Here is a 27,741-nt window from a genome sequence, read left to right as displayed (position 1 = left end):
GAAGGGGAGCTTCCTTTTATAGACTTTAACATCAACCATGTCGGCCTATGTGTGGACCCCTAATAGTCGATATTTGCGTATCAGCGAAAACGACTGATTTTTATTCAGGTTCATATACTGTTTATTTGTGTCGATCTTGCCACTATACATACAGGCGATAGTGAGCAGTTATGCTGAAGGTCGATTACTGGCGGTGACGTGCAGCCTATGCCACACAAAGTCCGAATATCTTATATATATCCGAATACCTATATGGATCGCTGTTTTTTACTTACAACGTTCGACTGTCTGGTCAAAATGTAACAACTGTGATAGTAAAAAAATCCTGTTAAGGGTACAAGCGTTCTCGTAATCCATGTACGTCAGTCCGTCTGTTATATGATAGGCCTATCCTATATCAGTTGCTCATAGGGGCCTCCGTGCCCGTGGGTATTAGCACAACAGAACGGCTCAGTGACCATGAAGCCTCCCGCCAATGCGATTGCTGTGGGTTCAAGTCCAGCTCATGCTGCCTTCCTCTCAGGCCGTATGTGGGTATGCATTATCCGGTGGTCGTGGGCTTCCCCCGTGCGCCGATTTATTCCTACCATATTGCTGGCCGCCATCGTATAAGTGAAGTATTCTTGAATACGGCATAAAAGACGAATCAAATAAATGATTAAATATTCTTAGGGGTAAATTGTTACGACCGTTGATCTGTGAGCCATCCGATTAGCGGCGGTTAAAAACCGTAGGCCTACTCTGTAAATAACGGCCATTGCGAAGGCCAACATTTTTAGGGTAGGGTGGGGCAAGACGCACACCCTAAGCGCAAATGGCTCTGTATCCACAACATCTCTGCTAAATGAAAAACCATTCCACACAGAGATAGCCTATAGCGTAATCCTGTACGTGCCCAATGGCATATAGGTAATAGCCTTTCTTTAGGCGGTATAGAGACCTGAACATTATCAACACAAAGTGGGCGTTTTGCCTCAGGTGTTGAGGCAAAACGCCCACAAGCTGGGGCAAAATGCCCACGGTGGGCGTTTTACCTTTCAACACCCCAGACTGGAATAATCATTCATCATAAGCATACCACTCTTGTCGGATACAATACCAGTATTTTTGCTCTATTCAGAAATCCTCAGGCATTACAGGAAATTGTATCTAATGGCGGTCTTGTAATGACAAACAAAAAGTACATTCAGTTCATCCAAAAAAACCCCAAAAACTTGTTGAATCGACTGAAAACATTCTGGTTAAATTGGCTGAATCTCGTTTAATCACTTGAATCTTCTGAATCCTGGTCAGATTCACAGTTCGGACATAAAAACACCTTTTCCCCGTTTGTACATTCTTCATGTGCCCATTGCAGACATGTTACACACTCACCCAAATTTCCCTTGATTTGGAATTGGAGAAAGGCTCCCCACAAATCAAACAAGGCCATACTTCGTCTTCGTCGCTGCTGTCTTCACAGGCGTCCTTTGTCTTTTCCACAGTCCCTTTTCCCTTCACATTTCCCTTGCCATTCTTCTTTCCTGAGCTATTGACGGCAGCTCTCCTACCCCTCTTACCCTTGCCATCTTTTGAAGATTGTTTCTCTTCCAGCATTGCCTTGTACGGAGATGAGGTTAACAGTGCCGCACCCCTTCAGCTTTCCTCTTCCTTGCTCGCGAGGTTGCTAGCTTTGGAGTCGGTGACAAGCTTCGAATTAAGTTCTGCAGTGCTGTTGAGCCTGAAATAAACAAAGGCGCCCATTCACTCTCAAGACAACAATATAACTTTCAACAATATATGAACCAGACAAATTAAGTATAGTTTAGACAGAAGACTCCCTGTATGTTGCAAAACACAGTCATTTAGGCAGGCCTACACACTTAGTAGAAAATACGCTGTCATAGAGGTTAATTACCAGGTACATCTTGAGTGCTGGGGCCTGGTACAGATGGTGGTGGTAACTGTGTAGCTTCTTCACTCGAAGAACCAGAAGTTTCTTCCTCGCCGATGGCCGCGCTCGGCTGTTTTTCGGTAGAACGGACAGTCCCTGTCAATTCTGTAATGGGTGTATCCTGTCCATTAGCTGTCTCTCTCTGGGGTTCAGGTTCATCTGTCACTGCAGCTGCGGCGAACTCACTATCTGGAAATATGTTCTCATCAAAAGGCCATATTCCGCAACATGCTAACCCCCCAACAGCCTTTTCAGGTGTTGCCGACTTCAGGTAAGCCTTGCCAAATATAGCAGCCATTTCGAAGAATGAAATTCGCTTCCCAGGGTTGGCAACCATCCACGAGTCACATGCTGCATTATACCCACTCTTGAGGGATTTGAAGTACGTCCTGTCTAACGCTGCATCTTGTGTGTACTGTGGGGTGGCAGAGTTAGAAGATGCAAGCCATGCTCCCGTGCGTAGGTAACTGCCGCCAGTGTTTTGTGACTGTGGTGACCATCAAGAATAATTATTTGCTTAACATCTTTTGAAGCATTTGTAAAGTTCACAAAATGCTCCAACCACCTGAGAAAAAGTTCTGCGTCAGTCCACCCATTTGGGCTTGCATAACCGACTGCTTGCGGAGGTGCGCGGCCATCAACGCATCGACCATCCTCTTTCGGGGGAAAATAAGCATAGGGGGTACATACATGCCTGCAGCATTCATTCCACAAATCACAGTCACCGTCTTGCCACGCTCTCCACTTGTCATCCGGCTCACCTGTTTCACGCCCTTGGTGGCAAGAATTTTCCCTGGCTTATGTACGCTTGTTATCCCAGTCTCATCCATATTCCAAACACGGGCAGGTGTAAATTCCTCAGATTGAAGCAACTCCTTGTACACACCGAAAAACTGTTGAACTTTAGGTTTGTTGAACCCAACCGCCCTGGAGAGATTAGTTCCTTGAGGTTCTCTAATGCTCAAATTTTGATGGCGAGTGAGAAATCCTGAAAGCCAGTCCTTCCCAGCCATTTTGCGATCATGACTGAATGGGTGTTGCAATCCAACTGCCTCAGCCAGCTCGTAGGCGAGTCTTCTAACGTCTTGTGTGGTCAGTCCGTAGAGAGACTTTTCCATATACTGAATTTGGTCATTTAGTTCTTTCTCGAGATTTTCTGTGAGGATAACACGATGTCTACCAAGACGTGAAAACACCCGGATTGGCCACCAGTCGATCCCTGTGGCGTCTTATGGTCCTACGGGGAATATCAAATTCCTTCGACGCTCGCAGGAGTGGCATACCCCCTTTCACTGCTTCCAAAGCCAAAGTAAGTTGTTGGTTCCCGTATTGTCCCTAGTGGATTTACGTTTGTATTTCCTCACCATAGTGAAATCTGAAACAAGCGTGAGAAAATATTTTCCCATTATAAGCCGTATCACACATCCCAAAATATATGTTATATATATACACGTATACCATAGATAGATTTTATTAGACGGAAAGATGCCTTTGATACCATTTCATCAAATTCAAAACAGTTTAGGCTTTTTTACCAATCCTCGCAAACTAGCTGCCCCGTTTTATCACAAATGTCATCCAACCTTAGAAATTTGTAAATATGTACATAGATGTATATCCCTAGGTAGTGGTTATACATTACAAACTACTGGTATTTACTACACATATTATTTGCGCTAACGTTAAAAACTTATTAAACTGGGAATACTGTTGATGGGGCAAAACGCACATGCACTGGGGTAAAACGCACACAGTGGGCGTTTTAGCCCCAGACACGCATGGGCGTTTTGCCCCAGCCCACGTGGTTCAACATTTTTTTCAACTGCGCAAGGCCAGTCAGATATTTCTTGCTGTGGAGCAGCTGCGTACGAAGCATAATTACAAGGGTTTATTGCACACCAAGTGTCTTGTTAATTGGACTTTTCCTTCAGTCTGTATTTCGTAATATAATCATGCTATGTTTTTACAAAAAATGTGTCAATTTTCACACTCACCGTGACGAAGGAAAACTACGCCGCCTTCAAACCTGCCGCTCCATGAGACTTTCAGCCTTGACGACCTCACTTGAACTGAGCAGTTCGCGGGCTGGAGGATGACGTCATTACTTCCAAATGTGGGGTGGGCTTTTTGCCTCGCCTGGGCTTCTTGCCCCGCCCTACCCTAAGATTATGTGCACATTCCTGAGTTCGGCGTAAAACACCAGTAAAATAAAATAAATAATAAATCCTACTGTTTATAATGTCAAAACTAAGGAATGTGTGTACACGTAAATGTTGCTGAAAGCAAATGGAATGTTTCAATTATGTACGGATTTGCACACATTATCTTCAGCCTTGCTATAGTGATGTCTCCATAAGGCTGTCTATTTTACACTGTCAAGAAGCAAATCTACATACAAATATAAATGACTTGGACCCAACTGCTGAATTAATTTTAGGGAAACTGGTATGTTTGTTAAAATATCGCATTCGCATGTAAAGTTAGATGGGAACTGTGCTAAAAATTGTGGGGATGTCACAGAGTGTAAATGTGTAAAAGCAGATTACCTCCCCTGCTCAGATGACGCGTATATCTCACAACTAAATCCTTTCTATTTCAGTCTGCGCAGTTTTAATCAAGTGGAGGAGGACGGTGGGACTTGTGTCAGCAGGTAAGTCCTGTAAGATGGAGTACGTCTATGTTTATGTCTGGATTTTTCTTTCAAGTGAGAGAATTGTCTTTACATAATAATGTGACCGACTCTCAGACAGTATTTAATTGGTCTGCTCGTCCCCCAAGTGGAGAGGAAGTAGACCGTACGACTCCGGGTGTGTCCACTCTCAGCCTGTGTGTGAACGTCTGACATTGTCTATAAACAATCGGAAATTTTTCTTCTCAAGGAAAACGACTGATTTAATTGGGGTGAATTTCATACTGTCTAATTATGTCGATCTTCTCACTATATCCAGTGCGATGGTACATCATTAATGTATTTTTCTGAAGCTTTGACCTTGAAAGGCATTGTGAATGATTTTGCTGAAGGTCGTCGGTTGTCGGTGACGTGTTGTCTTGGGCTGGGGCCCACATACATGCAAATAGCCAGAACACCCGGCATGTAAGGATCGCTGTTTATTTACTTACAACGTTTGCCTCTCTGCTCTAAATATAAAAACTGTAATAGTTCAAAATTTCTAGTTAGGATATACATGCTCTCATATTCCAAGCGAGGCAGAAACAAACACCATTTTTGAAGTATTTGGTTTGACCCAGACTCGAGTTCGACCTCTGGTCTCCCGACTTCGAGGCGGACTCAACCATAAGGCATGTATTACACTGTATAAGTCAGTCGAATCTTAAAATTATGTAGGCTACCGAATTGCACACAGGATTTTCAGTGTTACAGAACTGAAAGGCCACATACATTATTAACAGCCCACTCAGCAAGCATTACAACCTCGCCCATTGATCACCGATAATGGTGGGTGTAACTTGACACAGTTGAGCCAGTCAGGGCTGTCGTATACTGTATGTAGGTCTACTTATACATTAGCTCGAGCTGTCTGTGTGAAGACAGAACTAACGCTGACCTACTTCTACAGTCTACCTGAGGTTACATATCTCCAATCCAGGCTTTTTGGTTCTCTTTAAACTGACCCTGACATAAAACTGTATCTAATTGGACATGTACTTCACATTTCTACCGGCCGGATAGCACAGTTGGTAGAGCGTCTGCTTCGGGAGTGGTAGATCCAGGGTCAATCCTTGGTCGAGTCACACTTAAGACTTTAAAAAGAGTAAGTTGTAACTTCCTCGCTTGGCGTTTAGCATAAAGGGGTTAGTGCAATAACTGGTTGACCCATATCAATATAATGGCTCGGATGGGGTGGCTTACTTGCCTTCGGTAAGTCGTTTCAGTGAAGCAGCACTAGATAAAAGAGCAATGGAAATCCGTCCTGCTACAAGGAGGCACATCACATACACCCTAAGGATTCCTTCGTTGTCATATGACTGAAAAATTGTGGAACACGACGTTAAACCCCAAGCACTCACGCACTCACACTTCTACAGTGGAGCGAAGTCAGCATTTACGGTTTAAACATTTTGTTTGATCAGTGTTGATCGGAGGGTGTAGCAGCTCAGTTGTAGTCTGTACTTCTGTGGTTCCTGACAAAAACATAATCAAATACTGAGAGCCGATGACTTTGACCTTAAATCATATCCGTTTTAATCTAAGTAAGAAATGTTCGTGTTACTCGTCACTATTAGTAATGTGGTATTTATTATATCTCTAAAATTCTGCAGATAGAGATGTTCTAAAGGTTTGGTCCTATTATCATACAGTATATAGGATCAAGTTACCTTCATAACCACACAAATCTGCTAATTATGGGTGGGAACTGTATACCTGTCGAACACATCTGCCCAAACTGGCTCGACCAGACCTTTGTCAAAAAAGTCTCTCAAGCGTAATAAAAGGTAGAATTGCTGAATTTGTAACTGACCAGAAAGGTTTCATTTTCAGGAAAGCGATTTAGGCGTACTCTCCTCGTACATGTATAGGTGCTTTAATGCTTCTTAAATGAGAATTAGAGAATAGTGACAAAAAGTACTGTACCCAATATGTTGTTGGAACCTGGGAACAAATGGAAGCTATGTGCTGCCATGGACATCAATATTTTTGTAAATGGGAACACCCTCACAGGTGCCAATCTGAGAGATTTGCCGTTTTTTATTTCAGGAAAAAAAAAAAAAAACAAGCAAATAATGGCTGAAAGCAAGCAGAATCTGGACGATGTTCCCACATGCTCTATATGTATGGAAACATTCCGGAAACCAGTAATGCTACCCTGTCAGCACAGTTTTTGTATGGAATGCATTGGTTTGCATGCTGACAAGTCCAAACCTGTGCAGACAGATAAGACCTCCGGAAACACGGGGAATGAGGGCATTCATCAGCTGATAGCGTGCCCCGTGTGTCGGGCACCGACCAGTCTGAAGAGAGAAGGTGTGGCTGGTCTGCCTCTCAACTTTCATCTGGCGGAAATTGTGGAGAAGTTTTCGTCTGCTGTAAAGGTAGAGGATGACACCCCATATTGTTCTCTGTGTGAGGAGGATAATCAGGCTAAAGCTGTCAAGTTTTGTACCACCTGTGCTGTGTTCTACTGTCAGGAATGTCTTGCAAATTGCCATCCAATGAGGGGGGCTCTAAAACGGCATCAACTGATTTCCTCCCTGGAGTACCTCTCCCAGGAAACCTCACAGGGTCAAGTCAGCAGGGACCGCCAATCAACTCAGCAGCCGTCCTGTGCCAGGCACGGTCAGCCATTCGGCTTGTACTGTGTACCGTGTGGGATGGTGATCTGTATGGGGTGTGTGGTTGAGCATCCAGGACACACTATGCAGGATATAAAATCTGCAGCTGCGAAAGTCAAGGTAAGGCGAAAAAGACAACCAAAATGGATGTTCTGAGCCATTAATCATGAGGTCAATTCCCAAAACAACGATTAACATGAACCAGGAAAAAAACTAAAACTAATTGTGTAAGTTCAAAATCACTTTGGAATCATGTAAAGGGAAGTAGTAAACAGTTTTCTATGATGTTAGAAAGAAGCAAGGAATGTTCTAAGCGAGTAACTTAAATCATTGTCTAAGTCAAGTATCGTGCTAGTATATAAGTCGAAAATCAAAATAAATATGCCATGATTTGGAACTATATATTGACCCAAATCTTATGATCAAGAGCGAAGAATGGGGCTTTTTGTCCTGTACTGTAGTGAGTCTTGTGAAAGGCAGATTTTTTAATGTAGCATTTTTTTCCTTTACAGCCAGCTATTTTGAACAAGACAAGTGAACTGGAGAAAGTCTTACAAGAAACTAAAGAGTCAATGTCAGGAGTTATGAGGCTGCAGAATAAGATACAGGTTGGTATTGTCCATGACACCTGTTCAGCCTTTGTTGTCTACATACCCTGTTGACTCCATTTTGACTATGTAGAGGATTGCTATCTTTCATAAATCCAGGTAACTTACAGCTGTCAATCATCCAGTCTTGATAAAGCTGTTTTCTGTCACATATTATATATGTAGATTACAATTAAAGAGTTAAACCCGAACAGTGACCCACTTTTTATAAGAACTTAAACAGGGGAATGCACAGACTGATGTAAGAGGGATTTATTTGCATGAAGGATGGGTCTATTTTACAGATTTCTGGTTTATCTAATCAGACTATTGTGTCATTAATATGACTTTCTTCTCACTGACACATACGCGACATGCCCACGTCGCAACAACTCCATTTGATATACTATCGCCGATCATACGCTTTCATAATAATATCTATAATATATATATATATATATATATACGTAAACCATTTGATCTTGATGGGGCGACAGCTTTCGGGTTTGAACCAGCCCCAGCATCTAAGGCTTCACCATCTCACCCTGCTCGGAGAAATCGGTTGTAATGGCACAATGCCTTTGGAGGTTGAACCACCTACCTTGGGTTTTGAGTCAACACTTACATGTGTAAGGTTGTCTTGGTTGGGGCTACATACATGATAACAGCCAGAACAATCGGCATGTAAGAATCGCTGTTTATTTACTTCGCCGTGGCTCAGTCGGTTAGCGCGCTATGGCAGCGTAATGACCCAGGAGCCTCTCACCAATGCGGTCGCTGTGAGTTCAAGTCCAGCTCATGCTGGCTTCTTCTCCGGCCGTAAGTGGGAAGGTCTTGCAGCAACCTGCGGATGGTCGTGAGTTTCCACCGGGCTCTGCCCGGTTTCCACCCACCATAATGCTGGCCGACGTCGTATAAGTGAAGTGTTCTTGAGTACAGCGTTAAACACCAATCAAATAAAATAAATAATAAATTAAGTTTATTTACTTACATGTACATCGCTAGACTAAAGGGGAGTCCCCTCCATCCCGGATGTACATTGTAGACACAGCTGTTATTTCACCCTGTCACACATACATATATAACTTCTTGAACACACAGTTTTAGATGAGGTATAAAGGATTTTTTCTGTTCGCAGGAAAACCAGGAACTTCGCAATCGGGAGGTAGAAGAGGCTTATTCTGCAGCCGTGGAAGCTTTACAAAACCTGGAGGCAACACTCCTTACGTGGCCTAAAAAACCCGCTATTCAAAGAGTAATGTACCCCCCTTTAGCAGAGGACCTTAAGTCTACTCAACCTCTGCTGAAAAGCCTGCACATCTCGTATACGGTGACGTCAGCATAGCTATTTAACATAATCCTGGCCGACCAATGGACTATCTCCTGAGGGGAAGTCGTAAACAGTAAATGACAGATGACATGTGCAAACACCTATAACTCTTTATATACTACAATCATGCAGATTCGAATGCCACACCAAAGAAATGGAAAGATTATGTGGATTTCTAGGTTTACTGTAGAATTTGTTTAACACAGCTAGTATCGATAGTGAATAATTGAGTTGTGACAGCTCAAAGGCGTGATTTGATGACGGAAAGTAAGACTTCTAAGGAGCTCCTGGACACTTCCCACTTCGTCTTCCCTGGCGGAGTTGTGGTAAAAGGAGAGGGCTATGTCTGCATGACATGTTCCATGAGATTAAATAAATTAGAATAGGCTACACGGAAGGAGCGGTATGTAATCGCCGATCATACGCTTTTCATAATAATATCTATAATATATATATATATACGTAAACCATTTGATCTTGATGGGGCGACATCTTTCGGGTTTGAACCAGGCCCAGCATCTAGGGCTTCACCATCTCACCCTCGCTCGGAGAAATCGGTTGTAATGGCTACATACATGATAACAGCCAGAACTGGTCTGGTTTAGAGGAGACTACAAGCCTGCCTATGCGTCCTCTGGCTTGAGAAAAAACACCGTTATAAAATTGGTTCAACGTCAACCCTGAACAGAAAGAGTTTCTCTAAGACTAGAAAGAAAAATATTCTCGCAATGCTTGATAATTAGGCGAGGACAATGAACAGAGTTTTAAAGGATTAAGTGCAGTGGGCAATAAAATACTGTTAACTCAAAAGTATTTTTAAGTATTTTTTTTAAAGAAAAAAATGATGCCCCCTCATACATACGCATGCTGAGGTAGATGCAATTCGTAAGCTTTCTGAAAACATACACACAGTAGATGACAATGACATAGGAAAAGATAAAATATGCCTTGTATGCATTTATATCAATAAGATGATCTTCCTTTTACTTGTAGGGAGACCTGGAATATAGTGTGTTTACATATACATATATGCATTGGTTTAGAACAAAAGACATGAGAAGAGTGAGAATGCATCTGTAATGTGAAATTATTGCACTGATAATGTGTAGAGATGAGCTAGGTTTCTTTTTTATATGTGGTAATCCAAATGTCATCAAAGTAAAGCGATTTCATCTCAAGATCAGATATGTTGTGTCAGTCCTCTTCTGTTTATCTAACATTCCCATCCTGTTAATTTATTTATTTATTTGATTGGTGTTTTATGCTGTATTTCACTGATATCAGCATTATGGTGGGAGGAAACCGAGCAAAGCCCATGGGAAATCTACCCATCCTGTTAAAGCAGTTGAAGACCAAATTGTCTTGTACAGTTCATATGGTGTGCATTTGGTATGCAATTCAGTGCACCAAATGAGGTCAAGTTTGTCAGCAACTTGCCAAAGGTTGGTGATTTACATCATGGCACTTTGGTTTTCTCCACTGTTAAGACATTCTCAGCGTGTCGTTCGAGAGCAATCAAATACATAAACCTGGTAAAACGTGGTACAACTGTATAGGTGTTTAATACCCCTTGTTCACACTGTTTTCTCTTTCATGTTTTCATGCAGTAGCTCATTTCCAACACTTGGTTCTGGTAAAGCAACTGACCAGAACAATTATAAATACATGTAGTAATTAATTATGGTTAAGTGAAACCCCGTCTGCAGCAGGTTAACTCCACCTTTACCCCACCGCATCACCAACGGCTTCTAAATGCATCTTAGAGTAACGTTATTGTGTCGTGAGAGTTATCTCCCTTTCTCAAGGGTAAAGTGTACTTGGAGACTACCCGCCCACTGATCAACAGCATGCGATGGGTGTAGGCACTACAGATTATTTCGCAGATTAGGGTAAATTTTTCTGTTTAATTAATGATATATTGGCGAGAACATGACTGATAACATGTTCTGTGAAAGGTTATGAAACGTACTGTAAGAACAGGGCTCTGTTTTCTTCGGACAGTGTTGTCCGTGTAAGCCATGTGACTGTACAGCGAAATCCAGGTTTTCAGTCTTGGTCGCTTTTCGTTGGAAATAAACGAATACGCTAGTCTTTAATAATACGCTCGCATGGTCAAGTACATGGAACTGTGACGCACTTTAATTTGTATCTCTGCGAGGGAAGTTTGTCTAGGTTGTAAAGAGGGAATTTCAACAAGAGTTACATGAGCGTTTAGTGATCACTGTATGTGTAGTTACTTTCACATGTAGACGATGAGCCGGTTTCCACTTCGTGCGAGTGATGCCTGTGTAACTTAGTAGTCTTGTAAATGCATAAGGTTATAAGCATTGTGCTGTATGGTATTTGCCTTATGGTAAGGTTTGTATTCATTCATTGTAGGGCGGTCCGTAATACCATTCATGTTTCCCGGGTCGGCTTTTTTTTTTTTTTTTTTTTTTTTTTACGCCTTGCGTGGGCAGAAATTGAACTTTACAAACTGTCCACATGCCTTAAAATTAGCGGCGAACGCTCATACAGGTTACGCATTGGCCGCTAAATGTCGAAAATGATTCCACGTTCCCCATAAAAATAAATATGTTAAAAGACGGCATCTACGAATTTCGCGCATTCTTGTATCACTGGCGAATGATTGAAACTACCTCCAAAGACAGAAGAACTCCCAAGGCAACATTCACGTTTTACTTGTCAAGATGACGAAAATCAGCGTGACAAAGACCGCTTCAGGCACGAAAGTTTCCTGCAGTAAAAATACAACTTTTTTAAATGCCGTTTTGGATTGAATTAAGAAGGTTGAAGTTGTGCTTGCTAAAGATAAGCAAAATATAATACTTCTCTCCAGGATTTCAATGTCAAAGCTTATTTGCATTTCAAACAGAGAAGTAGGTCACGGGACAGTTCAAAAAAGCTGGAGACGGCGAAGGACTCGATGCTATCGTAGATCTAGCAGTCACTGTGACCGCGCAACAAGTTAATTAGTTTCATAAGTGAGGTTAGTAAATTAAGAGACTATAATTAGGCCTATACAACGACACCGACACAAACATTTCCTTAGAAATAATATCTATGTTAAATAGTAAATACATATCATTATGAACAAATGATCACTTTTACTTTGTTTTGGACAAAGAATAGGCCTACTTGTCAAACTCATAAGAAAATGAAAAACAGTATATTTTTTATAAGAGTTTTATGTCTTGTCAGTAAAATTTGAAGTAAAAAATCAAGTCATGTATGGTAACAGAATAAAAAAAAAAAAGAAACATTACACAAAGGGAAAAGTTGTTTCAAATTTTGGTGGGATCTCACATCTGGACAGGGAGTACACGGTTGAGTGTAAGTGGTGAATTACAATACAGAATATAAAAATATGATGTACCGAGTTTTGATTGTGATCAGCTAATGGTAATAAACTTTTGTTTTCCTGTTTGGCTGCACGGATGACAACCCATGTTAACTCATTTTTAAATGCATTTCAAGGTATGATGCAGTGTCAAGTAAGCAGTGACGTCCGTATCTGCCTCCCCCCCCCCCCCCCCCCCCACCCCCACCCCTGCAAAAACAGCACATGAGGGAGGCTGGTTTTACAACAAAACAAGTTGTTTAACAGTGCTGGAGGAAATGAAGAGCAGTGATCTGTCGTTCCCGGGTCGGTGTCTTCCACGGACAGCTCATACGTAGTTCAAGTTTGGGATCCCCTATACGGATTTTTGCATTTATTTTGTACTTGCCTATGATGAGAAAAAAATGATGATTTCAAGTTAAAAAGGTTTAACCAGACTTTTGAGCTAGATCAGGCCCTGCGTTTAACGCTGTATTCATGGTGGAAAGAAATTGATGGGGTGATCACTGGGCTTGCTAGTACTTAAAGAGAAAGAAAAAAAAAATTACCTACCTACCTACTTACCCATTTTTTCAGGGCCTCGTTACGGGAAACACATTTTTTTTTTCACGGATGGCCTAGGTGGTCATGATATTAATGGGGAAGCTCTAGCAAGAGAGCGTCGATCCAGTCATACCTGTGTGTGACTTCACATGCGTAAATGTACTTTGAACGAGTCACAATTATGTAGTTATGTACACTGTGCGGAATATCAGGTATCTTTGATACAGTGGTATTTACCATAGCACGGTTATTGTACAGTACATATACCGTGTATTTTTGTAACTAAATACTGGGTGCGTTCCTTTCTGATTAACACCTGTTTAGCCAGTTTAGCACTATGCTTTACAGTTCTATTTCATGTAAAATGTTGTGTTCAGGGAAATAAGCCATGATGTAGTAATCTCCCTAGACTGCAGGCTACATGTACATTTGTACTTAGTAATGGACCAATGCTTGTTTCCAGTTCCAGTCTCCCTTGACTGCTGTATACATGTACCATTGACTTGAAATCATGCGCATCCATTTTCAAGGGGAAGTAACTCCCCTCTTTCTTTGTTTCTTTGTAGCAACCCGCTGCCGTTTTTCTTTCTTTCTTTTTTTTTTTTTTTGTGTGACTGAAAACTGTTACGTCTGGCAGCATATTACTGCCCCCAGCCCTAAAAAATAATCCGTGGAAGACATGAAAACTGGTACTGACCTGATTTTATCGTTCACATTAAAGTTATTTTTTACCAGGAGGGTACATGTCATCGCTCTGTGAGCTCTGTGACTTTATGTATGTAGGAAAGTGTCTGTCTACACAAGTTTTTGGGCCTTGGTTATGTACGTGGGAAAGCGTGTGTCTACACAAGATTTTGGGCCTTGGTTATGTACGTGGGAAAGCGTGTGTCTACACAAGTTTTTGGGCCTGGGTTATGTACGTAGGAAAGTGTCTGTCTACACAAGTTTTTGGGCCTGGGTTATGTACGTAGGAAAGTGTCTATCTACACAAGTTTTTGGGCCTTGGTTATGTACGTCGGAAAGCGTGTGTCTACACAAGTTTTTGGGCCTGGGTTATGTACGTGGGAAAGCGTGTGTCTACACAAGTTTTTGGGCCTGGGTTATGTACGTAGGAAAGTGTCTGTCTACACAAGTTTTTGGGCCTGGGTTATGTACGTCGGAAAGCGTGTGTCTACACAAGATTTTGGGCCTTGGTTATGTACGTGGGAAAGCGTCTGTCTACACAAGTTTTTGGGCGTAAACTGATACCACGGAACCCCGCATGGGGGTGATTCGCTAGCGTAAATCCGGATTACAACTGCTAGGGGATTACTTGCGGGGGGAGGGGAGGGGGGGTGGAAATGAGGCAGTTAGGTTTGCTAAGTGGAGGATCCCCACCCCGGGCATATTTTTATTCGTCCTCTACAGGTTCTTTGCAGAGATAGGCGGCCAGGCTTTGCTGGGTGGGAGTTCGATTCCCACTCCGGCACATTTTTGTTTTGTTTAATTCGTCCCCTGCAGGATCCGTTGACCTGTGGTAGAGTCCTAGTATGTTTTCTGAGTAGTATAGGGAGGAGGGGTGTCTATTGACAGAGCAGTGTTAACAACTGGCTGCTGTCTTAGGCATAGGCTTGACGTTGACAAGGTTAATTTTCCTCTTTAAACATAAAAATAAACCACTGTAGGCATGTAGTTGTCATTGCATGTGTGTATTCATTTCTCTGACAAGTTACATGTGCACTCACACATTATGTACGGCGATGAAAGAAAAATTATCAATTTCAAGTATCTGGTATACATGTAAGCGTGATCTGTTGGAGTTTTACCCTTGTGAAAATAAGTCTCTGCCCCACCAGGTGCCTGTTTCTCCACCAGAACATAGTGCCCTGGTCCTGCGACACCTCAAGCAGTTTTTGTTGTAGTATCTGGCCCGGGGTGGCATTCACCTCCCTCGGTAGCTGCGATTTTTTTTTAATTTTTATATTTCTAATGTCCTCACACACAAGTTGAGAAAATAGACAGCTACACATGGCTTTCACATCTTAGTTCAGTACCTTTTGAGCTTTCTTCTTGGTTTCCCTCTTTCGACCTTGTCTCTCAAACATGGCTTCAGCCTGGTTTATGCATATATTGAACTCGAATCTACCTAGGTGAGTGGGGCCTGCTAGCCATTCAGCTCCCTAAAAGGCCGGACCAATCGGATACAGTCCTCCCATCCCTTGGCCGATGTAGAATCCCCATCATTGGTCCGATACTATGCCATGACACATATCCCTCCAGACCCCCCCCCCCCCCCCCCACTCCCTCCACGCCGGGGTAAATGGGCGGTTTAAATGTCCATTCCTCATGCTCAGCCAGGAACACCAAGTGTGGAACCTGATTAAGGATGTATTTTCTCACTGATTATTTGAGGGTTTCTGTGTTATTACAGGTTAAAAATATAACTGTTTCCCTCTTTTTTCTGTCCCTTCAACATGTCTTGGGAAGGTTGCCTTGCTGAGTGTCCTGAATGACCAAGTAAGTGGCAAATTCATATTTCTCCCCTGTATTTATCTCTTGTAGATGCCATTGTTACACTTTGGTGTTTGTTATGTGGAAAGTACTAATTTAGTCTGGTGGGATTCTTTTGCACCATGAGTTGAAGTGAGCCAACCAACCAATGGCAGCCTAGGGGGAGGCGGGTGGGGTGTGTGGGTGTGGTTGGGTCTTTTAAAGGGTTTTATCATGTGAATCAGTGTGTAAAAGGGATACTAGTCTTTTCTTAAGCCGTATCCATGGAAACAGTGCCTATGAGCATCATTCAGTTGGGATACGTATGTTTACTTTAATGTTTATCAGAGTGGACTTTCTGCACTTTGGAAAATCTGCTTTGGTACCCCCCCTGTATCAGTGAAAGTCAAATTTTGCTCAAAGTTGCTAAAAGACAAGTCTTATATTTTGTAAGTGAATTGTCAAATAAATTATCTATCTTTTGATACTTTTTGATATTTTGACACTTTTGACCTTTAACTATTTTCTTAGCACTGCTGTAAACAAGAAAATCTACTTGAAAATCCATAATTTTCAAAATGTTTGTTATTGGAAAATGTAAAATACTTGATCATTGGAATTTTTTCATTTTTCTTGCAGATGTACATGCCAGCTTTCCAAAACATTTGACTGGGTTGAGATATTTTGAACGGTACATGTATGTGCACTACAAAGCTTTGAAGTTGGTGCTTGAGAGCGGACAGACAGACACGTTTCCAAGACAGGGGTACGCCAAGTTGAATTCCTCCTATCCAAACTTTTTGCATATATCAAGCTCTAACTTTGTGTGCGAGGTTGAGAGGTGGAGTATGTGGTGCAAAAATTATTGATTTTGAAAAAAGTTAGCTGGTGTGATAGGTGGATACAGACCCCCTTACAACTTCTGTTTTTCGGGAGGGACGAATGTCATTCTGTGTATTTTAGGGTGTAAAATCTGTTTTTTGCTGCCGGCCTGCCATTTTTGGTATACATGTGCATGCTTGGTATCAAAATGATGGAAATTGTCTAAGCTTTGGGCAGGTATGAGTTTTACTGATGAAAGTTTGAAATTCTGAGCGAGAGAACACAAGAAGATAGGTGGTAATGAGGCTGCGAGTGACGTCCCTTGGCGTTGCCAGGCACCCCTCCCAGCTGCCGGCATAGAAAGGTCCAGATTTTGACGGTCAACCTATGTCAAGATTTTAATGGCTTCTTTCCCACAGGCTGGCCCAGGTATGTTTGGGGCTGAGCTACAGCGCTAAACGTTATCACTGTCACTTATGAATAACTAATGGGAGTCTGTGGCCAGGAATTTCGACAGACCGAAAACCAGTAGGTCAGGACGGTCTGGTTTGGAGAGACTGCTCCCATATATAAGCATGCTCTATTTTAATTCAGCAGATTGATCCGAACAAATTTTAACTGTATTTACATTATTCTTTGTGTTGTATATGTAGACAAAAATGTTCTTTATGACATGTGTACGAGGCCTAAACATGATCACCATGCTAGTTTTTGTAACAACGATTCTTTTGTGGTGTCTTTTCTTATTTTTAATTTTGGTGATTTTCCCTTTTGTTATTTTCGTACCATTGTCATTGTGAATGTCTTAAGTTCTGTACATGCCATACATTTACAAGTCTACAAACGTACGTTATGGCTGGGGTATATTGTTGGAAAATCACTAATGAAAACTATCGACGTTTTATACATATACGACATACAGTATATATATATATATATATATATATATATATATATATTAGGCTACTGCTGACTTTATTATACTCAGTATGTCTGTCATGGTTTGGAAATATATATCTGCCTGTATCTGCATGTGGATTGACAGTTTTCTCTCTGTCGTGCAGTTTGTTCGGTCTTGTCACTTTTAACATATATATGTTTAAGACACACACACACACACACACACACACACACACACACACACACACACACACACACATATATATATATATATATATATATATATATATATATATATATATATATATATATATATATATATATATATACATACATACCTGAATGATTGCATGAGGTCGGCAATGTTATGTGTTGTAAGTGTATCAGTGTAGAAATTAACGTCCCAAAAGCAACTCGTTGTACTCAAAAACGATAATGTGTTAGTTTTAACAGAAAGTACATGTATGTGTGAGGCTAGAATGCATTCTGTGATTATAACACAATATTGTGCCATATTCAACATGACATCCGGTAAGTCTAACAGTTCCTGTGAACTAATGGGTTATAGGTGTGTTACATTTGACAGAATAATCTATTGCAATTACACAATGCATTCTAGCACAACCGACAACAGATTTTCGGTTAAATTTAACAGAATATTTTTTTGAGAGTATCGATTCCATCCGTGACGACATCAGCGTTGGTGGAATGCCTGAGTAATCACGGAATAGGTGGCCTGCCCGGAATACTGGGTCTGCCAGTCACAAATCCTCCGAACTCTCTGCGGTTGCCTCCTACACCTCCACGTGCTGGACGGCCAACATCTCCTTTGTCTCCTTTTTCACCACGACCCTCAAAAGGGCACTTCCGACACGGCATTTTCGTCTCCTGACAGAGGCATAATCCCTGGATAGAACAAACATATTGGGTTCTCTATACAATAAATCTTTCTCATTTTTGTCTTGTAAATTTTGGGAACCATACAGGGTAAAACACAAATTTTAATATACTTTTGTGGGGAGGGGCCGAGGGGAGAGGGGAGATGGCTGCTCCGTGGCCGAAAGTGTTATCACGCCAGCACAGCGCAATGTCCCAGGTGCCTCTCACCAATAACGTCGATGTGAGTTGAAGTTTCTGGAGAAAAGTTCGCTCATGCTGGCTTCCTCTCTTGCCGCAACTGGGAACGTTTGACAGCAAAACACCAATCAAATCAATACATAAGTTATACTTTGGATTTTCCTACTACGTGAAACGTTGAAAGTGAACGGGTCTAAAATTAGAGACGCATGCTGCGGAACATATCCGCGTTACGATTCGTGTCACAAAGCTCCACCTTGGACGACACCATTTCAAAATAGGAGGTTATCACAGGTGTTCAGGCCACAAATTCATTAACGCAGACAACAACAAACTCATGCTAATTGCTTTACCCCCATGCTTTGTATGTGTATGGTTCTTTCTATGACGTTCTCCAACAGGTGTTGACAGCGGACGAGAGATTGCAGGGAAATGGGGGATGAACGTTGTGCAATTTGCCCTGCGTTTGCGTCATTTTGTGTCAAATAAATATGTAAAAGTTTAAAGTAAGTATAATGGAATAAAAAAAAATGACTCTTTATTGAGTCGTTCATTTTAGAGTGGTAAATGTGCAAAAGCTGAATTTTAGAACGAGGTGCAGTATACTCGATAAAATTAAACGTCTATTAAACGCATCTTGTTCAGTTTGAAGAATCCCCCGCCCCCAAGACAGCTGATGGTATTTATTTATTTGATTGGTCTTTTATTTCTTTTATTTATATATTTATTTAATTATTGATTGTACATATAAAAACTAAAAGATCGCGGGAAGGTCTGTCATCAAACTGCAGATGGTCGTGGATTTTCCCCTGTTTCTGAACGATTTCCTACCACCATAATCCTGGCCTCCGGCGAATAAGTGAAATATTCTTCAGTATGACGTAAAATGCCAATAAAATAAATAAACGAAAAACTAAGAGATCGATGTTGGTTGGAATAAAATGCTCGCAATCCATTTTTGCCTTGCCGGAAGTTCGAATTCAAAGCGTAATTGGCGCTTGCGCGACTTGTTCGAATCAAAAGTTTGAATGACTGGATTACTGTCAAAAGATGACAGGCTGGGATGACTTACTGATCAATCCATATCAAATATAAGAACGGGTTCATGTTGTTAGGGTTAGTGGAACTTTCCCATGTACCCACTGGGAGAATGTCAACATTGCACTAACGGCAAACATATTGGTGAAAGACTCGCGAGTAATTTTTCTGCACCAGCCAGCTAACCACTCAGCCACGGATACCGGCCCCCGATTCACCAAGTATTCTCAATGATTTTTCTTTTAAATCGAACGGTCCGCCATTTGGTTGGCCGGAGGCGAATCACCTGAACCGTTTATCAAACAAAATGGACACTAGCTTTTCTGTTATGATACATTTTCCTCGTTCTACAGCATGCTCAAAAAAGCTTTCATGAATCTGCGTTATACAATTAAAAAGAAATCTGTTTAGAGGTTTATAAGGGTTTGAGTCTACCTAACAACACAGTCACAGTGTTTAATGGTGGGAATGTTTCTGAGAGCAGTCGAACCAATACGCAGACCTAATCACCACGACGACGCATATTGACAGCATAATCTTTGGTGAAAGCTTGGGTACTTAAGATCGGCGTAACGTCACGATCTCTTTGAGAAATAGCTCCGGTGTCGACCGTACACCAGACAACGTCGCAGTCACAGTTTACTGACACATAATAGAATGCCAAGTGGAAATGGGCCCAAGATCCTGTATATTTACATCAACCATTTGGCGGTCATTGTGACGAACCATTTGTGCCAGCACACAGATAGACATTTGTTTAAAAAAATGACAATTATAGCTTCCGTCCATGGTACCCGCAGCCGTGGATTTTCTGGTCTGGTCAGAATCTGTAATCTTTTTTGTATTAGAACAACGTTATATCTCACCTGTATAAAGCAGTGACAAAATCTAGACACAAAAAAAGAACTTATTAAAATACATCTGAACGAGTTTAATTCTGTAATATTTGAAGCTACATGATCCCCCACCCCCAACCCCAAAAAAAAAAATTGCTAGGCTGCATATGGTCTAAATGATACAGTGTTTGATGTTGACCAATGATTATACACGCGAACAAGGATTAAAGTGAAAATGCCTCATATTGGTTTAAAAGGTACAGGACAAGATAAAGCAAACAATGCTGCTTGTGCAGAGGGCCTGACGACTCCAACAGTTTCATAAATAATAGAAGATTAGAGCCATATTCTCATGTCGTGCGGAGTACAAGATTTGATGTTACTTAAACAATTAAATGAAACCATGCTATGCTTAATCTAATTGTCAAGAGAAATAACTAAATGGTACCAAGCAACATTATATGAGGTCTAGACTAAACAGTATTAGATGCTACACACAATTAATAACACTGAACCGCACTAAAATTTGGCCCAGAGATGTTACAATGGGCGAGAATCGATGGCGAACTCTTTTATAGCTAAAGGTAAAAAAGTCCTTACGTATCATCCGACCTGTCAAACACCTTAGGCAACTATGGCAGGGTCACATTTACTATAACATGGATTTCTGCAGAAAGGTTCGCAAATAGTATTTAGAAAAGACAAACAATGGAGAAAATTGAGGAGCTGGACATTTGTGAACTTCAGAAGGAAAGGAAAGATGTGGCTGTGAAAGACAGTGAGACAAATGTTAGGTAAATTGATAGGTAAGGTGATGTCTACACAGGTTGTCTAACCCTTTTCACAAGTCACATGACACAGAAGGACTGTTTTTATTTTCAACGAATAAAAAATTCGGTCTCGAAACCCCTGTTTATACAACGACATAAAATTCAACGTGGATAGTAAAGTATTAAGTAAACCAAACCGTGGTACATTTTGTCAGCTTGTCAAAATTACAAGCAGGTTTTGGGTGGGGATGGGGGTGGGGATGGAGGTATGCTTCACTTGGTGTAAATGTTTACGATAGGGATTTAATGGGAAGTATCCCAGAGCAAAAGGCGCGGATCCAGGAGACACGAAGGTTCCGGGGGTTCTTAAACCCTATCAGATGAGACCCATGGCAAAATACAAGTAAAAACAACAACTTAAGAAAATCGTAATTTTATGAACTTAATTATGGGAGTGGAGAGTGAAGATAATCACTCCTGTCTCTTTGCCCCACCCCACCCCCACTCTCTCCCTCTCTTGTTTTCTCTCTCCCCTCAAGTCCACGGCCCCTGAGCAGACGAGTGTTGTCCTCTCTAAGGTAACCCAACCCGTCCGGGGAGGCTCGGTATCGCTCGGTATTCCCCGTGTGGTCCCGGCTCTCCGCTGTGGCCGTAGTAACCCTTACGCCCGGGTTCCCCAATGTCACCACGGCCTCCAGTTCCTTCAAAAGGGCACTTCCTGCACGGGGTTTTCGTCTCCTGGCAGAGGCATATGCCCTGGATCGTAAAACAAATTGCATTCTCTTCACGACAGTTCCAGCTGAATATGAATTCCTCGAGCATTTCCAGAATAAAGCCAGTAGAGCCTTGGTAGGAATATGGCGTATGGATATCTAGTACCTGTAATTAACTTGTATCGGAACTATGACTGCATAATTCACATAAATGGTTTAAGTTTGTAGCTTAGAGAGAATTTTTAATGTCTTCTTTGTCACTTCCTACGGGAAGCATAAATGGACCTAATACCAGTGCATTGTTTCCAGTTTATTATGGCAAGGTTACAATGTACAGTGTCCCAGCTCTCGGGGTAATAAAAAGCAGAAAATGCTACTTTGCATGTACTTTAGTCCATGCTCGTGTCTGTGGGACATTATCTCAGTCCCGTGGCTTTCAAAATGACATACATACACATTGTCCTACACACGGTATTGTCCGGTTACGGTACATATAGGCCCTAACTGAGCTGAAAGGCCATAAAAGAAGGGCTCGGCGAGAGGTCAGCGTTGTTGTTTTTGTGCTTGTTACTTGGCGTGCGGTACTTTCTGTTCTTGATCTTTGAGGGCATTTTAAACTCTACATGAATCTCCTTTCCCACATTCCCCCTACAGCGAACGACCAGGGAACATTCTGCATTCTTCTCCTCAGGTGGGCCATGGCATCTTTGGTGAGTTCGACCAATGAAGCACGGGAGCAAAAAGAGGTTCTCTCAAACACCAAAGACTACACAAAATATAATCCTAAATGAAGGTTTGTGCTCAAAGGCGGAATGTCCCAGATTTCTTAAAACTCTTTCCGAAACGCAGGCAACAGCTTCGGAAACGGAAGTTCTTTCTTCTCGTCATTCAAGAAATCTCCGAGATGAGTCCCAGAGCATACATTTTTATCTTACACTCGTTCCATCGTCGATCACATATTAGGTAAAAGTTTTTACTCTCCGTCAAATTAAACAGATCCTATTATCAATCAGGGCATTTCTCTTGGAATAATCAGGATGTCAATGAAGCCTCAGTCTTGAAGACAGGCTAATGGGAGTGTAATTTATCTATCTATTTATTTATTTATTTGATTGGTGTTTTACGCCGTACTCAAGAATATTTGACTTATACGACGGCGGCCAGCATTATGGTGGGTGGAGACCGGGCACAGCCCGGAGGAAACCCACGATCATCCGCAGATTGCTGACAGAATTTCCCACGTACGGCCGGAGAGGAAGCCAGCTTGAGCTGCTAATGGGAGTGTAACATTCTGAATTAGGAAACATCTATATAATTGAATTGTCTTCGCAATACTCTGTCGATGTAAGAGTCTGGTATATGATTATGGCGTGGGTAGATCTGCACATGGGTATGGGTTTCCCCAGGGATCTGTCCGGTTTCCTCCCAACATAGTGGTTCGCTGTTGTATGAGTGAAATATTTTTGAATACGGCGTAAAATACCAAACAAATAAATAATGAATATTACAGAGCTTAGTGTCTTGTAGCACTGAGACACGGCAATACATAAACTGAATAATTTGATTGTGAGGAAAGCCGACGTTGCCTGAGTGATACAAGAATATTCTGCTATTGAAGTGGATTGTTGTGTTAAATATAATACACAAACTCTTATGTTTAATATAACAGATTACTGAGTTCTAATAACAGAATACACTGCAGCATCACTTAGACAACAGATTTAACAGCACAACCTGCATTTTTATGTCTTATCTTTCTTAACTCATCGTGCTAAAAGCAAGTTGCTCATGTTTAAGCACTAAAGAGGACTGACGTTCTTCTTCTGGTTTTAATGTCTATGTGCTGGTTATATATATATATATATATATATATATATATATATATATATATATATATATATATATATATATATATATATATATACTTATTTACTTACTTACTTATAAGGTGTTTTACAGTGGGAAAATGGGCTGAGCCCCGAGGAAACCCACCACCATCCTCGGGTTGCCGGCAGGCCTTTCAGCGGGTATGATCCATGCCGTCTGCTTATTTTATAGGCATGTAAGTGTACTTGTTACACGTGGATGACCTTAAATTCATGACTAGGTAGTTATTTATTTATTTGACTGATGTTTTACGCCATACCCAAGAATATTTCACTTATACGACGGCGGCCAGCGTTATGGTGCGATGAAACTGGACGGAGCCCAAAGTAAACCAACGACCGTCCACAGGTTGCTGGAAGACCTTCGCACACAGTTTAGTGGCTTCCATATATAATTTTCACTATAATCTTACCTGATCTCCCTTGTAGCCCTTTCTTCCCTTTGCACCTGGGTCTCCTCGATACCCCTTTATCGGATACAAATCTGCAAGTTTTCAAAAAATATTTTGGAATCATAAACGCAAAATACTGACATAATTTTTCAGCTAAATGTAATGGCTCAATTTGACAAAATGTCATCTCAGCGTAACCTTTCTTTTAAAAAAAATATAAGATAATCGTCCTATGTTGCTATTGCTTAAGCAATGCAATTTCTGAATTAAATCACGAGATTGTGTTCCGTCAGAATGCAAAAACAACATCGCTAAACCCGGAAAATAAAATAAGAACAGTTAGATCAAACGTAGCAAAATTGTTGACTTCTGTTTCTGACCATTGTATAACAAGGGTAGACGTAGTTCAGCGATGGACATTTGTGTTATTCGTAATATTTATTATATTGTAATGTTTTGTTTTGACTTTAATTTTGAAATAAACATGCATAGTCGCGAAAAGGAAAGAAAAGTCAATAGTTGGTTAACGGTAAATCCTTCATCATCTAGAAACAGTTTGAAAACGGTTTGATAACTGAATATTTTGTGTGTTCATTTAAAAGAACGCAATTATACCTGAACAACGCGTACAGCTCACGGACACTTTCTCTCAGTGGAAAGAAAGCAGTACGTATGAAGGTTCAAGACCCCAAAGCATGAGCTTCACGAGGGACGGATTCAATCTTGGGTCCATTGGAAAAGAGATTTGTAGATTCACTCGCTTTTTGTAACTTCGCACAATCTCTCATTCGTTGAAGACAGTTAAACGTGCTAATCTATACCTGACACATGCGTAAGATGGATAGTATACCCCGAGCCCTCCGGTTTGCCTCACCCATAAAACCGCCCCCACCGCAAAGATAAAAAATTTTCAGTAGGGTGAACAACGATGGATGGATTCAACACGTTCGATGTCTCACCACCCTTTCTCCTGACTACGTTACTTTTCATTCCCCGTCGAAATCAATTGTGACGTCATGACGTCAAAGAACGATTTAACATTTGTAACTAATGTGTGAAACGTCCGTTTGATCTACTTGCAACAATGCTGCTTATGACTGGCCATTTGAGTGTTCTTGATTGACAGTTTGGAAAGGTCTATCAATTAATCATTGAGTCAGTCAGTCAGGTAATCAGTCAATTACTCCGTCCGTCGGTCAGTCAGTCACGCAGTCAATGGCGTAATCAGCTAATCACTTCTTCCATCAGTCAGTCAGTCAATTAATCGTGCAATCAACCAATAAGTCAGTCAATCAAAGCACTGACAAATTTATTGACCAAACCTTGTACATGATTGTTTAAGTCACTTACACGCTGGGGGTCCCGGGATACAGGGGTCACCCCGTCGGCCCTTCATTCCCAAAGGCCCGGGCAAACCTGAAAAGGAAAAAACAAACGTATAAACATATCAACCTCGACGATACAGGAAAACCGTAATTGCACAGGCCAGTTGAAAAAGTACCCGCTCACACTTATATGTTCATTTTAGCTGGAGTTTTGCAACATTCTCAAAAATACTTTACATGTACGCATTCGATTGCGATCCACTTTAGAAGTGGAATGTATGCTTATAGCTTTACGGTTTAGTGAAAATGTAGAAAATCTTTGTCAGATTATGTCTATACATATCAACATGAAGTTTGTTGGAATATAACAGAATGTCGAAAGTTAAGAAGGCGTTTTATTATTTTTTTCCTATGTAAATTCTCCTCACCAGGGGATCTTTCTCTATTTCTTCAAATATATATAGACCTCGAGGAGGACGCTCTAACTATTAGGCCACCGAGTTAAAATGTATATAATATCCTCGAAGTCGGGAAAGCAGGGATCAAACCTGGGTCGTGTCAGAGATTTTAAAAATTATACTTGTTGTTATCTCGCTAGAACCTCACCACTGAGATGTTAGAACAGGGAATCGGGACCGGTTAGCACGGTGTCAGTATAATGTGACAGGGTGGGGGTACCATGTCTGGTGTCTTCGGCATGACACTTCAGTGACGTTAGTACTTTGGTGGCATGGACTCGCGCTGCCACAAGAAGACAGATTACATGTGCACACATCTAATGACTCCTCGTCGTCATATGACTGACAAACTGTTAAGTACGACGTGAAACCCCAAGCAAACATACATACACACATAAACTCCGTTAGCGGAGATAAATGTAACACTATATATATTATCTAATTGTAAACTGATCTTCATGTGTACTCTCCGACCATTTGTTAGGCGTAGAATTGAAGGGGCCGTCGTTTAATCTCTGTTTAGTTTGCATGTTCCAGGAATCATGCATCTACTTACCATCGGGCCCAACGGATCCTGGGTCGCCGGGTTTTCCAGGCGGTCCCTTAGGCCCAGGAGAGCACTGGTTTGATCCAAAGAGGCCTATAAGAGGATACTTGGAAGATGTACATCGGAAACTGAGGACATGTCACACTGTTAAAAACACATGTACTAACCTCTTTCTGTTATGATAAGAATAAGAAATACAACGTAAATAACTTATTTAAGTACAAAAGATCTTTTCGTTTAGTTATGGTCGAAATTAGTTTGCACATATTTCCTTGCGCACACAAAGGATAAATTCAGAATAGCTGCAACAAATGTAATCTAACTCTCAAGCCCCTCGTTAAGCAAATTTCTCGCATAAAAGACAGGTTGTCAGTAATTTACGGAGCCGTCGAGAAACAAACAAACAGACACACATATACACATGCCGACAGACAGACCGACCAACAGGCTGACCGACAAAGAGACAGACAGACAGACAGACATAGATGTATAGACAGACCGGCAGACCGCTAGGCCAATAGTCTGTCTAATAACAGACAGACAGAGAATTATAGCGGTTCTTGGAGCAGATACAAAATCAAAACTTCTAGAAGGAAGGGTTGAAAGAGATAAATGTAGGCTTTGAAGCTGACTAATGTAATGTTAAAAAGAAAACACATTACCGCTTGGAGTTCTCAGTTGTTGTTTCACTGTGGCCAACTGCTCAAACAGCCTCTTCTCAAGTTTTTGAATTTTTCGCAAGACTTTGGAGACGTCTGAAACAGAATATTTATTTATTTATTTGCTTTGATTGGTGTTTTACGCCATACCCAAAACAGAATAAGATATTATTACTTGCATACTGCATTTCCCTTTATTCAACGCCTAATTGAGTCAACTGATTTACGACCCAAGCCTACTAACCTGACACGTTAGGTTACAAGCTACACATAAAAGAGTTCCCTATCCTTTAACAATCATTCGATCGGTAAATTAATCAATCGATCGAATTAACCAGACATTTTGAGTGAATGAGTGCCCTTACCGTCCGGTGGGCATTCGGCACGAATGTCAGTCAGCTGACTCACCAGGAATACTAATAACAAGACAGGCCTCATCCTCATAAACTCGTTCCTTATTGTCTTCGTAAGCAATTGATAACTTTCGAAACTCCCTGTCGGTGATTCCGGCTCCTGGATTGAAACATAATCTCGGAGACAAATGTGCGCCATGTTGATGATAACGCGGCCATGTCGTAAAACGAGTTTAAAATACCATGTACCTAATGGCAAGTGCGCCGCTCTCTGCGTTCGCTGTACATCACTGCCTAATTTTTTTCCGAGATCTTGAACAACGCCAAGTCACGGTGATAAGGCAAGATGAAATGTTAGAAAACACGAAAATATCTGCCTCTAATAATACTTTATACACATATATTTATTTAAACCAAAGTAGAACATGATTCTAAGCAACACCTGAAACAATTTGTTTGATGAATGCTGAT

General features: G+C 41.3%; 2 protein-coding genes across 4 annotated transcripts; one reads left to right on the top strand and one right to left on the bottom strand.

Moving 5' to 3' along the window:
• The first annotated feature begins 251 nt into the window (after window positions 1–251).
• Window positions 252–9,689, top strand: LOC135462807 (probable E3 ubiquitin-protein ligase MID2). 2 transcript variants are annotated; one of them, XM_064740077.1, is made up of 5 exons: window positions 252–780; window positions 4,099–4,583; window positions 6,651–7,345; window positions 7,738–7,833; window positions 8,951–9,689. In XM_064740077.1, exons 3-5 carry the CDS (start codon window positions 6,677–6,679, stop codon window positions 9,155–9,157), a joined length of 972 nt encoding a protein of 323 aa, XP_064596147.1. In that variant the 5' UTR covers window positions 252–780; window positions 4,099–4,583; window positions 6,651–6,676; the 3' UTR covers window positions 9,158–9,689. The 2 variants fall into 2 exon arrangements, with proteins under 2 accessions (XP_064596147.1, XP_064596146.1); XM_064740076.1 differs by lacking the exons at window positions 252–780; window positions 4,099–4,583 and having other exon boundaries at window positions 4,603–7,345.
• Window positions 9,690–17,619: 7,930 nt separating this feature from the next.
• Window positions 17,620–27,390, bottom strand: LOC135462907 (collagen alpha-1(XIII) chain-like). 2 transcript variants are annotated; one of them, XM_064740212.1, is made up of 6 exons: window positions 27,283–27,390; window positions 26,921–27,013; window positions 26,268–26,351; window positions 25,279–25,344; window positions 23,950–24,020; window positions 17,620–18,122 (listed from the first exon to the last, which is right to left on the bottom strand). In XM_064740212.1, exons 1-6 carry the CDS (start codon window positions 27,359–27,361, stop codon window positions 17,937–17,939), a joined length of 579 nt encoding a protein of 192 aa, XP_064596282.1. In that variant the 5' UTR covers window positions 27,362–27,390; the 3' UTR covers window positions 17,620–17,936. The 2 variants fall into 2 exon arrangements, with proteins under 2 accessions (XP_064596282.1, XP_064596283.1); XM_064740213.1 differs by lacking the exon at window positions 17,620–18,122 and adding an exon at window positions 20,235–21,693.
• Between the last annotated feature and the right edge of the window lie 351 nt (window positions 27,391–27,741).

Source organism: Liolophura sinensis, chromosome 2 (assembly GCF_032854445.1).
Source record: "Liolophura sinensis isolate JHLJ2023 chromosome 2, CUHK_Ljap_v2, whole genome shotgun sequence".
NCBI classification, from domain to species: domain Eukaryota; kingdom Metazoa; phylum Mollusca; class Polyplacophora; order Chitonida; family Chitonidae; genus Liolophura; species Liolophura sinensis.
This window is presented reverse-complemented; position numbering and strand designations above follow the sequence as displayed.

Coding starts and splice junctions, on each gene's coding strand:
- LOC135462807 (XM_064740076.1), top strand. CDS start 6,533: ATGTTGTTGGAACCTGGGAACAAATGGAAGCTATGTGCTGCCATGGAC. Junction 7,346..7,737: donor CTGCAGCTGCGAAAGTCAAG/GTAAGGCGAAAA, acceptor TTTCCTTTACAG/CCAGCTATTTTGAACAAGAC. Junction 7,834..8,950: donor GGCTGCAGAATAAGATACAG/GTTGGTATTGTC, acceptor TTCTGTTCGCAG/GAAAACCAGGAACTTCGCAA.
- LOC135462907 (XM_064740212.1), bottom strand. CDS start 27,361: ATGAGGATGAGGCCTGTCTTGTTATTAGTATTCCTGGTGAGTCAGCTG. Junction 27,014..27,282: donor TGCCGAATGCCCACCGGACG/GTAAGGGCACTC, acceptor ATTCTGTTTCAG/ACGTCTCCAAAGTCTTGCGA. Junction 18,123..23,949: donor AGGGCTACAAGGGAGATCAG/GTAAGATTATAG, acceptor TGTTCTATCCAG/GGATTATGCCTCTGTCAGGA.